This window comes from Belonocnema kinseyi, chromosome 9 (assembly GCF_010883055.1).
Source record: "Belonocnema kinseyi isolate 2016_QV_RU_SX_M_011 chromosome 9, B_treatae_v1, whole genome shotgun sequence".
Lineage (NCBI taxonomy): Eukaryota > Metazoa > Arthropoda > Insecta > Hymenoptera > Cynipidae > Belonocnema > Belonocnema kinseyi.
In genome coordinates, this window is record NC_046665.1 from 88,994,723 (window position 1) to 89,011,275 (window position 16,553).

The 16,553-nt window shown below is 28.2% G+C and overlaps 1 protein-coding gene across 1 annotated transcript in view; it reads right to left on the minus strand.

Annotated features, from left to right (window-relative positions):
- LOC117179523 (nuclear pore complex protein Nup88) overlaps nucleotides 1–16,553 on the minus strand; it is a 490,092-nt gene that overhangs the window by 181,933 nt on the left and 291,606 nt on the right. The window contains exon 2 of the mRNA XM_033371406.1: nucleotides 2,699–2,868. Coding sequence (XP_033227297.1) covers nucleotides 2,699–2,868 — 170 coding nt within the window. The remainder of the gene's footprint in view (nucleotides 1–2,698; nucleotides 2,869–16,553) is intronic.

The following is a 16,553-nucleotide window of genomic DNA, read 5'->3' on the forward strand; positions in this document are numbered from 1 at the left end:
TACGCCAATTAGCACAAATGGTAAGTTCCGACAGTGCCTACAAGTGTGCCTACTGGCCGCTAGATGGCAATACCGGTTTCATATGTATACACCTGGTAACAAAATAATGGCATTCTTAAACCAAAAAGACGAATGTTTAACACAAAAATGGACTTTTTAACCCTACAACGGCACACCTCGTTTGAAGTGATGCGGGTCTGGGAGACCCACGCTCATATATTTCAACGCCGTCGAGTCAAAAAATCTGATTTTAAGAAATATAAATCGGGAATTGAAATCTGGAAACATCACGGAAAACGAAACTAAAAGTAAAAAGTGATTTTATTGGCTAATTTAAAAGACAAAGATGTTTAAATTAATACCTTTTCTTTAAAAACATCAACAAATAAAGGTTATGATTTTTAAAATAAATTTATAAACATGAGATATGAGAAACAAATAACTAGTGGTTCCTCAGTGGAGACAAGATGCGCTGCAAGAAACAAACTATTTTATTTGCATCTGCTGAAAAATGTATAATCATTTAAAACAGCTAACTTATTCAATGTAGTTAAATCGCTTTCATAGCGGAAAGCTCTTTCATCGTAATCGCTTAAAAAAATTTTAATTAGGACAAAACTAAAAATAAATCGCATAGTGCGAAAATACAGTATAGTTTAGACTATGTTAAACGCACGCAATTTACCATAGAACGACTCTGCATTTAGGAAAATCATGTAATTATAGTATACACACTACATACATACGCACTATATTTTCAAAATTAATTATTATTTACTTTATATTCAATAAAATGTGCATACAGTGTACCTTAATTAATTTTCGATTGAGTGAAAAAATCGACTTACCTTTTCAAAAATTCACGCGAATCACCCCGCCTGGGTCAGAGAGACACCTGCACACATTTGTATCACTGCCATTCAAAGTGTATGCCTTACCAAAACCGCTCACTGAACATACCGCGGCAGGATATTTTAAACTTTTTTTCCTTGAATAGCTGAATTATTTGCATCAACTAACCCAGGAGATATAATAGTGAGAAGAATACCAAATACCACTGGGTCTGTCAGACCCATGTGTGGCATTCTAGGTTTAACAAAAAACATCAAGTTCCAACCATAATAATGGTTTTATTTTGTTATTGTGTTCCATTAATTTAGTACGGATTAAAGCGAAAAACGACGAAAGGGGGAAGAATGCGAAGTTTCATGAAAAATGGGGAAACAAATATTTCTTTAAAAAAAGGCGAAACGAGAAGCACAGGAGAAAGAGTGCGGAGCCTTGTATTAATACTCTGACTCTAAAAATTTGGATTCAAATTCTAAATTCCTGCTTTGAAAATAAACTTTTTGTAATAGACAGAGAATCTACCAAAATTTGCCCACGAAATTTCCGGACAATTCTCACATTTTTCCTGCTTGTCCCTCTTACGATAGAAGCATACATATCATATTTTTACATTTTTTCGCCATTTTTAAGTAATTTAAATTTTAAGTTAGAAAAAAGTAGCACAAGTATCTCAAAACTACAACAAAAATCAGTTCCTGAAGCGGTCGACAAGCCCACTCACTTAAGGGCATTAAAAAAAATTGGGTTTTCGCAAAATTCATAATGCGATTCCGAGAATGCATTGTTTAATGTTATATTTGAAACACATAATCTAAAGGCAACTTTACTGACAGGAGTGAAGTGATTTTTTCAAAAATTGTTCTTGTTGTTTTTCTTTTTTTTTTGTAAATGTAAATTGAGTGTTCTTTTGCGCCTGGAAAAAGCAACGCGTCAGCTAACAATGTGTGCCAGACTCCAGTCAGTCGATCTAGTTTCAAGTCGAATAAAATCTCAAAGTACAGCTTCTTTGCCGTTTACAATAATATATAACATAATAACATAATATAATACAATAAGAAAAATAATTAATAATAACATCTCCGGATAATTTTTCAAAAATATAATATAATATTTTCCTTTTTGCTGGTAAGAAGGTTATTTCTTTGTTACCATCAAACCAACTTAAAATTTATCTGTGATTTTTACTGTGATTATTATGTTATATTATGTATTATGATATAAGCGATGAAGACGATGTACTGTCAGATTTTATTCGACTTAAAACTAGACTGGGTGCCTGCAGGCCGGCATACACTGTTAAGTGGCGCGTTGCATTTAACAGGCGTAAAAGAAAGCTCAATCTTCAATTAATAAAAAAAAACAATATTTTTCAAAAAAATAGCTCTGCTCTACGAGTGAAATTGTCTATAGATTGTGTAGTTTAAAAATCACATTAAACAATTCATTCTCGTAGACGTATTATGTATGTGGCTAAAGCTAAGTCGTTTAACCCCCTTAAGGGTAACGGCTACGGTTAATTTTATTTTAACTTTCAATTTCGTATTTTTTGTTTAAGATGAATTTGTGAATAATTTGTTTGACGTTAACCCTACGAGTTTATAAAAAATCTAATTTTCGTTTCAATTTAAAAATATTGGTATCAAAAGGCGCTAGGCGTGACATCCTAAATAAAATTAAGGACAATGTCCAGATTTTTGTCAATTCCCGGATAATTCCCGGATTTCCTTAAATACCCGCCCAGTAGACACTCTGATAGAATTTTAGCGATGATATATTATAAAAAGTAAAATGCTAGGGCTAACAAAGTTAAAATGCTAGGGCTAACAAAGTTAAAATCAGAAGTACTCACATGCAGGAAATTGCGTCCCTTCCTTCCAGAAAAGTGGACTCTTTGCCCCAACGTTTTGGTAATTCGAGGACGACGACGCCCAAATTACCCCAGAGCACTAACTGCGTCACCGTTTCGTTTATGAGAAGGTGACTCACTTCAAAAATTGGAGGATCCGTCGGATGCAGAGACTACAAAAGAAAAAAGAAGGTTATATCTTGTCTAAAAAGAATGTAAATTCTGCAAAGAGAAAATAATTTAAATGACAGGGTGCCAGCAAAACTTTATTTTCAAATTTCCCTCACTTTCCCTTCAGTGTTCAATCACCAATTATTTTTCATTTTCCTTGATTATTAATATTCAAACACCAGCATTTTGACCTTGTAACATATTTAATATAGAATATTTTATAAAGGCAATAAAACAGTTTTATATTAACATGTAAACAATTAAATTTTTTTCCAACAAAATAAAGGATTTTTCTACCGCAAAAAGGTGAATTTTCAATCCATAGAACGACCTTTCAACAAAACAGTTGTCTTTCAGGCCCAAAAGATTACTTTTAAATACAATACTTGAACTTTCAAAAAAAAAAAAAAAAATTCAATCAAAAAGTTGAATTTTTAACGAAACCTTCGAATGTACAGCTAAATAGTTCAACTTTAAAAGAAAAAGAGATGAATTTTCCAACAAAATAGTTCAACTTCAAAACAAATAGTTATCAAACAGATGGTTGACTTTTTCTGTCAAAAAAAGTAGCATTTTCAAAAAAATAGTTCAATTTTTGAAGCAAGAAGATGCACTTTTTAAGGCAGTTGAATTTTTAACAAAATTATAAATTCTCAATAAAAATTGTAATAGTTCATATTGTAACAAAAAAAAAGCAGTAACATTCAAGATGAATGTTCAACCAAATAGACCAATTTCTGAACAAAAAATATTAAACTTCGACGAAATATAGTTTTAGTTTCAACCAAATAATTAGATTTTTAAAATACAGTTGAATTTTTAATAAAAAGGTGAATTTTCAATAAAAAAGAATGACTTTTCTGTCTCTAAACACACAAATATTTAACAACATAAATTTATTTTTTACCAAAAACATAACTTTTAAACAAAATACTTGAACTTTTAATAAAGTAATAAAATTAAAAAAAAAAAGTTAAATTTTCAACTAAACAGTTGAATTTAAAACTAAATAATTCAACTTTAAAGCATAAGAGACAAAATATTAACAAAAAATATAGTGGAATTATCAACCAGCAAATATTAACTTAAACCAAATTGTCGAATATTCAATCAAAAACGATTAAACTTTAATAAAAAAACAGTCGAATTTTCTAACAAAAAAGATTACGCCTCAACCAAATAATTGAGTTCTTTAGAAGACTTTTTTAAAGTTTTAGAAACCTTTTTAACAAAATTTAACTTTCAACAAAATAATATTCATTTTTAATACGATAGGAAGAATTTTCTGTCTAAATAAACGAACTTTCAACGAAGGAGTCGAATCGTTGAACGAAAAGATGACTTTTAAACAAAACACGTGATATTTAACAAAATAAACAAATTTGTAACAAAATAATAATAATAATAAATCTTTATTGAGCTCGTAAAAAACGGATATGTACATGGCGATCAAATATAACATGAGAACCCAAAGGGCGAGGTACGGCTTTAAGCTGCTTTCAAAACTAACCCCCAAAAACAAAATAAATAAAAATATATTTTTTACGTAAAAATAAATGAATAAAAATAAATAAATAGTCAAATTTTTAAACCAAACAAGAATTTTCCTCATAATTGTTGAACTTTTAACCAAATAGTGGATTTTTCACCAGCAACTTTTAATTTTAAAAAAAAAATTTTTTCTTAACGAAAGTTGAATATTCAACAAAAAGTTAATTTCAACCAAACAGTTACATTTTAAACCAAAAAGGAGAAAATGTCGAAATTTAAAAAATAATTTTGTACCAAAAAGACGAATTTTTAACTCAAAAGAATACTTTTTTAACAAAGCAATTCAATGTATAACCAAGTAATAATGGAATTTAAAATATTAAATGATCATTACTTTCAACAAAGGAAATGAATTTTTAACTAAGATTATGAATCTTCAAGTGGAACAGTTAGATTTTAAATTGAAATCATTCATTTTCTACCAAAAAATGAAACTAAAAAAGAGAAAATTTACATTTTTAGAATATAAGAATATTTTTCCACAAAATGCATGAATTTTAAAACAAATTGTTGAATATTCAACTAAAAAAGATCCATTTTCAACAAGAAATATAAAAGACAAATTTCAACAAATGTAAAACGAAGTTTCACTCAAATAGTCAAAGTTTCAAGCAATCAGATGAATTGTCAACTAAAATGATGATTTTCCCACTAAAAAGATAAATTGTCAAAATTTTTTTAAAAATTAGTCAATAAACAAAAAAAAAGTTCATCCGAATTTCTGAACTTTCAAGTCAAAAGACGAATTTTCTGTCAAATAAACTGTTAATAAACTAGTTGTATTTTCATTTAAAAATGATCGATTCTGAACAAAATAATTCAACTTTTAAGGGCAGGTGATATGTACATATCCAAGTGAGCATTTAGGTTTCCACGCTGTTTATCCATAATTTTTTGTTTTTCAGAAAAATATTAGTGCCCAGACGCGTGATTAACCAAAGAGATGAATTTTCAACTAAAATGAAGAATCCTTCACTGGAATAAATAAATTTTTAGATAAAAAAACTAGTTTTAAAAAATCGCAAAGCAAAAAAGAATTTTATACCAAAGATTTGAATTCTCAACTAAAATGATGAATATTAAAAAAAAATTATTTTTAACCAAATTTCAACCAAGTAATTCAATTTCCAACCAAAAAATGTAAATTTTTTAAACAATGTAATAGTAGATATTTCAACTAAAAATGTATTTTAGTTTAGAATTAAAAAGAGTTGAATTCTCAACCAAAACGGATGACTTTCTAACTGAAATGTTGAATTTTTAATAAAATAATAAAATTATTAACTAAAAATAAAATGACCAAGGAAGAATCAAATGTAAAAATAAATAAGAATACACGGGAAATATATTCCTGACAAAAATATTATATCATGGTGACCGCAAAATATCACTTTCAAAATTCACGAATTTTCCCCTGGCCAAGTTTTCATTTTCCCCGCACATTAATATTCAAAGCCCAGAATCTTCATCTTGTACGATTTTTAACATATAATGTTTTATAATTCCAGGTTTTCCCTTACTTAAGGGTCACTCGGAATTATCAGGGGAACCTGTTATGAAAAATTCCGAGTTAAAAATATATATTTTACCTTTTTCGAGGCAGTAAGACCACAACCAATCTTTCGCAATAGGAAAAGGAAGCTTTCATGTAAATTATAAATTCATTATTACCCGGTTCGGTAAGCCGCGTCGGATTTTTCGCCCGATCGCTCGATTTCACGACCCCTCGCCAGGGAAATTCTGGAATTCTCAATTCCCCAGAAGAGCGCTGGGTCTTCGTCGTCTATCGATTAAAAAACTTTATAATACGATCCCCGACCCCTTCCTTTGTTTTCCATTTTGATTTTTTATTGTTCCCCGTTTCCACGGGCGGCAGGTGCTCCCGTTCCCCGAGCGGATATTTAATTTCGCGGGAAATTTTTCTTCGGCGACGAGTTTCGAAACTAAGTTCGAGAACGAAGGAGGAACATCCTCAGGTATGGAGTATCGGCGTATATCGAGAGGCAATTACATCCTACCCGGAGGCTCCGCGGAAGACAGTATGCATCATTATTATTGAACCGTGTTCCAGGTTCTGCAACTTTTTTTATTCTTCAATGAAACAGCATTAAGAATTCATTATGCAAGCAAATCCAAGGTCTGGAGGGAGGCAAAAGTTTTGGTTTGGTCTTGAATTTACTACAGATTGGCTCTCCTTATTAAAAGTTACTATATGGGAACATTGTGGTGAAAATTAATTGTTCAATTTCAAAGGCATTGCGTTTGAAGTGTTCATTTTGAATATTTCCGAGCTCGAACACAATAAGTGGAGGAACCCACAAATCGGATGCGTGATATGCTCTAAGAGACCGCACGACCATTCGTCCATACTAATTTGTCACTTTTTACACAAATAAGGTATAATCGGGATATCTTGCGTTTTAAATACCTTGAAACAAAATGAAACTAAAATATAAAATTGTGACGCTACCGTGGCCATGCGGTCTATGAAACCGCATGTCCATACTTCAAGGTTAAGAGAACACGAATAGTAACATGACATTTTTTGAATGTTATTACTATAAATATTAAAAATAGGCAAGGCCCGGATAAGTAGAATATTTAAAAACAGAGAGGTCACACAATTGACATACCAGGATTGATATACCAGGACCAGCACGGTCAAATAATTAAATAACTAATACCGAAAATTATTATTCATTTCTTGAATTTGTTTCCAGATGGCGTGAATTTTATTGTTAATAATTAAAACAAACTCTTATTTTATTTTGACATACCTAACATTCAGTGCATGTTTAACATCTTAATATTTGGGATGAAACATATTTTCTCGATGAGTATAGACACATCATATAAAGACAGGGGAAATAAGCAGATTTTTCATGAAATTAGGGGGGCATATTCTTTTGCAATAAATTTAATTAGTATATTAAATTTAATTAATTGTTATTGTGGCAAAAGCGCTTTAAATTCCTAATTTTTCAAGTCAAAATATAGCATTTTCAACAAGAAACATTAATTTTTAACCCAATAGTTGAATTTTTAAATAAAAAATAACAACTTTTAAGCAAAAAATGAATAGTTTTGTTTTAAGTTGAAAAATTAATTTACAAACTAAATAGTTGAAGTTTAAAATAAAAAAAAATTAATGAAAAACTCTGCAAAACAGATACATTTACAACAAAAGCAGACATTCTAAAATTATTAATTTTCTACTAAAATAATTTAATTAAAGAAACAAAGTTTCAAATAAAAAAGATTAACGATCTACCAAAAAAGGAACATTTTCAATCAAATGCATGAATTTTCAACTGAATAAGATCAATTTTCAACAAAAAATGGAATAGTAACCAAAAAGCTGAATTTTCAAGAAGGTAGATTAATTTTTTACCAACAAAATTAATGTTCAATCAAATATATGAATTCACAAGAAATTTTTTTTCAACCAATCAATTCAATTTATTAATAAAATAAATTTTTAACAGAACGGTCGAATTTTGAAACAAAAAATATTAATGCTCAAACAAAAACACTTGAATTTTCAACAAAAAATTGAATTCTCAACGAAAAAATAAATATTTGACATTGAAAAAAAAATCAAACAAAATAGTTACATTTTCAATCACAGTTTCATAAAAAAATTCAAAAAAACAGTTAAACTTTTAAACAACTTTTTTAATTTACAACCTACGAAAAGGTTTTTTGGATCGAAACGACGAATTTTCCACCAAGAAAATTAATTTTCTACCAAAAAAGACAAACTTTCAACAAAATATATCAATTTTTAAATAAATAGTCGAATTTTCAACTAAAAAAGTAGAAACTTCAAAGAAAAAAACTTCAACCAGTGATGAATTTTCTACAAACTTTCAACTCGGATGACGAATTTTCTGCAAAATAGTTGTATTTTTTATCATAAAATATTTATTTTTTACCAAAAGGACCAATTTTTAATAAATACAAATCGGTTAGTTGAGGCAAAAAAAAAATTATCCAAATTGTTTGAACTTACCAGCCGAAACACGAATGTTTTATAAAATAGTTGGATTTTCAAACAGAAACTATAAATTTAATATTAAACGAAGCAGTTGCAGTTTGAACCAAAAAAGAAGAAATTTTAATTAACAAGTTAAATCTTCAAAGAAAAGAATAAATTTTTAACCAAACGCTTCAACTTTTACCCAAGTAGTTGAATTTAAAATTTAAAAAAGTAAATATTCAGCCAGAAATGGAATACTTAATTTTTCAATTAAAAAAATTAATCTTTAAGCGAAAAAAAAAGAATTTTCAATTAAAGAAGTAGAATTTTCAGTAACAAAAAAAATACTACAACTGAATAGTTAAATTTTCAACAAATTTTCTACCCCCATGCTAAATTTTCCACAAAATAGTTGACTTTTCAAACATAAAATAATAAATTATTAATAAAAAGACAAATTTTCAAAAAATACAGATTTTTTAGCCAAGGCAAACAAAAATTTATCCAAATTGTTGAACTTTTAAGGCAAAAGACGAATTTTTGGTTAAATAGTTGAATTTTCAACCCAAAACTATTAATTTACCACCAAAAAAGTTAATTTTCAACCAAATAGCAACAGTTTTAACCAAAAAAGAAGAAATTCCAATGAAAACTTTAATCTTCAAACCAATAAATTATTTGTAAACAAAGCGGTTCAACTTTTGTCGAAGCAGTTGAATCTTCAATTTAAAAAAATCAATTTTTTCGCCAAAAATGAAATAGTTAAATTTTCCACAAAAAAAATTAATTTTCAAGAAAATAAAACGAATTAAAAAAAAACGATGAATTTTTAACCAAAAAAATATATTTTGAACTAAAATAATGAATTTTAAAAAACAGTGGTTCGACCTTTACTCAAATATGTAACTGAATTTTTTACCAAAAAAGACGAATTCTTAACGAATAATGCAATTGTAATAATGCACTTGACTTTTAGTCAAATTGTTGAATTTGGAATTAAATAATACAATTCTTAACTGAAAGTATAACCGCCAGGTGGAAGCAAGCGAAAAGAAGTAAAAAAATTAATAACAAAAACATGATATTCGGGTAGCCCCAAACTACATTTTCAAAATTTCCTAAAAAACTCTGAGGACTTTTCAAGTTTTTCTAGGTAAAAAGAAATACAAGGACTTTTGCAAATTTTCAAGTATTTCAAGAACTTTAAACAACCTGGCTGTAATGGAACGTAATTTTAAAAATGTTACGTTCATATAGTAAAAAAAATAAATAGCACTTTTAGCCATGTTTTGATGATTCTGTCCACTTTTTTCGTAAACCTCAACAGAATGATTCATTTTCCCAAAAGAAATTCGAAGTTTCGCTTTTTCTGGACCACCCTAATGTATATAGATGAATATTTGAAGTGGCTTTTTTGAAGCCAGAGAAAGTAATTCAGGGAGGTTCCTCTCTCTAGTCGAGTGTCCTGAAGACGAGGCAAATGAAGTTTGAGCGTTTAAAAAAGTTCTCCCTTCGCGAAGGAGTATTCCCCAGAGTGACGACTAGCGCCTCAGCGCACAGGAGAACCAGGACTCGGTCTCGGTGTTAGCAACACATTTATTAAGAGCCTCGGCAGAAGCAGCCACCCAACTCATTTCACGTGACCCTACAGTACCAACCCTCATTCACTTTGGTAGCTGTCTACTGTCCCATCCGAGGCACGGGGAAAACGAAAAAGAAAAAAGACGTCACATTGTCGACGCCTTATTAATCCGGAGGCGAGAGAGGGGTGAAGCTTTGAAGAAATTAAAAGAACAAAGAGTATAATGTGAATACATCCATTCCCTCTCAGACCCCGAAGAACCATTACCATTTTCGCTCCGTGCTCTAAGTACCAGACAGATAGACATCTTGAGCCTTGTCATGCTCTTTAAAATCCGCTCTTCTATATACCACCGTTTTCTCCGCGATCCTTTTCATTTTTAATGTCAGAGTCCTCAGGAGCCTGCATCTGCTGGATAACAGAGTAGGCTCGCGTTAACATTTTTTCTTCTCTCCTAAGTGCCGATAAAGACTCTCGGGGCACAAGGCAGAAGCTAATATCGTTTAGGGCATCCTTGGAAAAACAGACCTTTCCTTGATGCCATTTCTCGGATTCAGACACCACTCCAGAAAAGAGGTTTTTCAATTAAAAAAAAAAGTTTTGGATCCTTGGCTTGAGATTTAGGCTATAATTCAGTAGTCACTAACAATTCTGTATGCACTAATCTTAGGAAGGTTTTTGAAATTCGAGTCAAGTTTTGTTTAAACAATTTTTTAAACAACAATTTCATTATTTGCTCAAAAGAGAATTTTATAAAATCATTTTCAGCATGGCTGAGCAAAAATAATACTTTTTTTTGTCTTGCACTTTTTCCGTACAACGAACTTTTTGCAATGTACAGCGTTATAAATAAATGATTTTTTAACAAAATTGCCCTATTTGCACAGTGCTATCTCAGAATCTATTGCTGAACAAATTTTTAAACTTGTACACTGTTTATATCGAGGATAGATCTCTTGAGAGGAATAAGACATCTTCCGATGGAATAAAAACAAATCTCCTTAAATTGTTGCTAAGAAGTTGCTATTTTTAAAAGGAAATCGCTTAGACTCTTCATTTATTAATAAACAATCACCCCGATCAACCAGTGTCATAATATTGCTTCAAATTGTTGCGAAACCTTTATCGAGCATTAATAACATAATTTGCTGTTCATAATTTCTTTCGCTAAATTGGTTATAACAATTGATTTAAATAATGACCCTTAATAACCAGAATTAATTTAAGTTTTTTTTGTTATTCTTGACAAATGATTAAACTTTTCACTCTCGTGATATTTTCTCGTACGGCGAGTCATTAATTATTCACGGCCTTATACACAATGTATTTTTTATAAATATGCGCTCCCCTAAGAGCCACAATTTTCAAGTTATTAGCGATTAGCTTTTTTATATCCTTAATTTTACTGTAAAGATTATAATTATCTTGGGTAGCATTTTTGATACCTGCGCCTTGTTATTAATAACTGCTGTGATTAAAAAAAACGCTCAATTAAAAACTCTTGAAAAGGATCTTTCAAAATATAATAAAGCTTTTGCTACTTTTATCAATTTTTGTAAGAAAGAATGATATCTAAGAAATTCTGGTGATTGGTTGTTTAAACAATTATAAAAAGGGATAAAAGATTGAAGAAATATTAAGGATGAATACATATAAAACAATAAACATTTTTCAATAAGAAACTTCAAATTCATATCTTTAGTTTTAATTAATATTAAGCTAAACATAGTAATATTTATTAGAATTTTCCTAATAGCAATTTTCATGGTAAGAAAACCCGCGTGAAAACCGTTTGGATGGCTCAAGCATGGAAAGAAAATAAATGTTTTTCCAATATTATTTTTTCTTCACAAATATTTATTCTTCATGTAAAAAAACTTTTTTTCTCTTTGGAGTTTTTTTCTATTATGAATAGATTTCGAAATATTCAGCGTTGAAAAATAGTTTTTTTTTCTTCAAGAAAATGTTATAGCTTTAAAACGGCTCGATAAAAAATCTCATCTTGGGCTCATTTTAAAGAAAGTACAAATACGCATCTATTTTATTTTGATTTTTTAAATCTACATGTCCCTTCTGACCAGAAAAGAATAACATTTCAAATAATTTGTTGAATTTTTAAACCAAAAACACGAATTTTCGACAAAACAGTTAAATTTTTAACCCAAAAATATGAATTTTTAAGAAAAGTCAACTAAACATCCATTTTCGACCAAAAATATATCAGTTAGCTTTTTCAGTTATATATTAAGAAGTTAAAATTTTAACCAAAAAGATGGATTCTTCATGAAAAATTTAAGAGAAAAATTTTGAACATAAAACGAGAAATTTTTAAACAAAATGAAATAGTAGTTAAATTTTAGTTGAAAATATAATTATCAACTAAAACAAAAGTTTTATACAAAGTAATTGAATTGTCAACTGAAGAGGTCAATTTTCAAGTAAAATGAAAATATTCAACAATAAAAATTTTATTTTTTAAAAAAGGAACTAATTTTACAGCCAGTTCGTTGAATTCAACCAAGGAAGATGAGTTCTCAATAATAATATAGTAGTTCATATATCAACAAAAAGAAACTTTAATTTTAAATAAAAAACAAGTAGTTCCAGTTTAAACCAAGAAGTTGAGTTTAAAAAAAAAATTATCAAGCAATTAGTATAATTTTAAACTAAAAGGTATAAATTCTGAACCAAAAATAATATACTGGACTTTTCAATTGAAAATAATACACTTTCAACAAAAATATTTGGGTTATCTTATTATTTGAGAAAAATATTTATTATTTTATGGTGCTTGGCAATAGGGTCATTGATGGCTTAACAAAGTTTCACTTTTCAATAATAAATTACATACTTTTTACATTGCTAAAAAGAAACTTGTTTCAATTAATTTATTTCAGAGGAAGTAAATTAATAAATTATTAATATTTTTAATATGACAAAGATATTCGCAAAAATTCATTTTGTTGTGACCACAAATATAGATGATAAATAATCTTGGCCTTTTTTTAAATAAAAAACTCAGAACCCAGTCTTTTTGTAAGTTTTTAAATTTTAAATTCGAATTTAACCATTGTCATTTCGTTGTCTAATTTACAGCGATGAAAGAAGAGCCTTGTCAAAGATACCGTAGAATAAACAAAAATTTTTTTTTTAAATCAGATTCATAGTGAGATTTCTCCAAAAGGTTTTTCTGTCCAGAGCTTTGGCCATTGAAAAAATATTGTCATTGACAAACAAATTTCATATAAGGAAGTATATCAGCATGTGCTCACAATTTGCACAACGACACCTTGAAATACGATTTTTGTTGATCTAACTTTATTTCTGGTGAGGCTATTTCATTAAACATTATTCTATCATTATAGCATGTGAAACATTAGAGTACATATTATTTGGGTTAAGAACGCTAAATTTAAAAATCCAAATTATGATTTTCAACGACGAAAGACGAATTTTTGACAAAGTAGTTACATCGTACACTAATCAAATTAATGTTTAAAAGAGTAGTTCAACTTTAAATTCAGTAAGAAAATTTACGACCCAAAAAATGAATTTTTAACGATTCTTAACTAATAAGTCGAATTTTTCAATTGACTTTTGAATCCGAAAAGATGAATTTTCTACAAAAAAGTTTATTTTCAAGCACCAAAAACCAAAATTTCAACCAAACCGTTAAATTTTGAAAAAAGTTAAATTTTAACTTTAAAACAAAGAAGACTAATTCCATTAAAAAAGATATGTAAATTAAATTAAATAGTTGCGTTTATTAATTCCAAATGATGAATTCTCTGCAAAACAGTTTACATTTTAACACAAAAATATGAAATTATAACTAATAGTAATGAATTTTCAACCAAAATTACAATCATTAGATTTTTGGTTGTAAATTTAAGTATTTTGTTGAAAATATGAAATATAATTTTTATGGTTGAGAATTCAATTGTATAATCTGTTAAAATCATATCTTTTGGTCGAAAATGCAACTGTTTTGATAAAATTTAATCGTTTTTGTACAAAATTTATCTTCTTTGTTAATTATTTTTTAATTTATCTGCTATATCACCAGAGATTGTACCTTACTGACAATATCAGATAAATTTAAAAACAATAACTTGTATATTCGATTCTTAATGTAGTGAAGATGGAGAAGGGTCTTTTTTCAAGAAATAATTTTAATTCTTCATTGTTAATCTCGGAAATTTTTAATTTTTCTCCAATTAAAACTTTTCATGAGAATGATTTGTAAATATTGTCGAAATCTAATAAATATAACGACTTAAACTTATGGATCTCTTAAAAGCAAGAATTACATATTTTTGCAAATGATCTAACTTTTTGAAATTTGGTCTAATTGAAAAATTTCATTTAAGTTTCCAAATATATTCTGTATCAAGTACAAATTTCGATTGATATTTCTTAAATCTAACAACAAACATTTTTATTGTCTGAAAATTTTGAAAAACACAACATTTTTTAATTTTTATCTAACTCAAAAATCACATTAGGATAATTTGCAAGACTTCTCGTAGTGTACCGAAAACTTTGATAACAATTGCTAAAAATCTGAAAGAAATTTTATTTAAAATTTAGAAAATGCTCAACTTCTTGAATTTTTGTCAAACCAAAAAATTTCATGGAGATAGTTTAAAAATATATTTCATATCTAGTAGAAAAATAACTTTCTCTATTTTATGAAATTTTTAAAAATATACAACTTTTTTAAATTTGGATAAAAGTAAAAATGCCATTAGGATAATATGTAAGTCTTTTTTCATGATCATAATTCTTCAAACAAATTTCAAAATTCTTTCAAGAGATTTTTTTGTTCAAATTTATAAATGGCACCACGTTAGCAGAAAATTAATAATAATTAAAAAAAGGCTGTAAAAATGAAAATCGTAAAAAACAGGAAAGTTTAAAAAAAAAGAACGCAATGTTGTTACATTCTTATATCTACTGAAATAATAAAAAGGTCCTATTGTAAAATTCGAAAAACGACGCAGCTTGCCTCAATTTAAAAACATTGCCTTCTAATTGTTTAAACGAAGTATAGAAAAATAAGAATTTTCTAGAATATTTAAATTGCAATGAATGACTAAACTCGAAATAAATTATACATCTTTAGGGTCTTTTTGTACTTTATGTTACACTTATAGGATACTGTTTTCGTTCTCGAAAGGGTAACACATTCAGGAAAAATTCATATGACTTCAAAACAATTCAAATTAAATTTTTAAAAATTAGAATGAATAAAAAAAACTTTAATCTGAAAAATTCAACTAATTTCTGTAAAATTGAAATAAATTTAGAGAAGTAAAACGAAAAGAATTCGAGGAAATTCATAAAAAGTCGTCGTGGCGTTAAAATAATTTAGGATCAACTAAATGAAAACTAAAAAAAAACTAAAAAAATTGGTACAGAGTTCCAAAGAATTTAAATGAATTCAGGGAGAACGAAAAAACTTCTATTCATCACAATAACTATAAAGCTGAAATTAAAAATCAAGTACTTGTATTTAAAATAATTCAAAAATATGAAAAAATCCATTGGATTGAGTAAGGTCGAAATGAGTTTAAAAACATGAAAGCGACTATAGAAGAATTAAAAAAATTTCGTAAGATTTTAAAAGAATTCGAAAGGATTTAAGAGAACTCAGAATAAATTACTAAAAATTCAGCGCGAATTACAATTGAATCGCAAACAAATAGTTGTAAATCTCGAGAAATCTTTGAAATGCTACAAAATCCCTTACTTATTTTGAATGCATTCTTTGAAACCAATTAAAATATTATAACATCCTGTCATGATCAATGAAATTTGATATTTCCAAAAATCCTGAAAAATATATTAAAATACCTAGGTAGCTTTAAAATCTCTTAACATCATTGAAATCCGTTGAAATTTTATAAAAACCCTTATAATCATGTAAAATATCTTAAAACTTTATAGATCCTGTAAAATCCTTCCATATCTTTCAAAATTATAGAAAATTCTTTATAACCGCATGCAATTTTTTGTAATTTCTTAAAATCATAAAAACCCTTGGAAATTCCATTAAATTTTTGAAATTCATTAAAAATTTATTTGTCCAGAAATTTGACAAGATACCTTACAATATTTCAAATCCTTTGATCATTTTATCAATTGATTCTCAGAACCAATTAAATAACAAATTTAAAAAAATAAAAAATAAACTCATTGAATTAAGTAGAAAGCCTGGAAATACGAGGGTAGTTCAATAAGTCCTTAGAATGAAGTATAAAAACAATTTTTTTTGGGTAAATTTTTTTTTATTTTTCAACATAATCTCCTTGGAGCTCTATACACTTGGTCAATCGCTTTTCAAGTTTTTTTAATCCTTCAGAAAAGTGCGTTTTCGGAAGTTCCTCAAAATAAGCACTTACAGAGGCAATGACGTCTTCGTTGTCTGGAAATCTCTGTCCACCGAGCCATTTTTTCAAGTTAGAAAAAAGTAAGAAAAAGTCACTGGGGGCTAAATCTGGTGAATACGGTGGGTGTTCGACCAATGCGAATTTTAGTTCTTCAATTTTAGCCATTGAAACGAAGCATGTGTG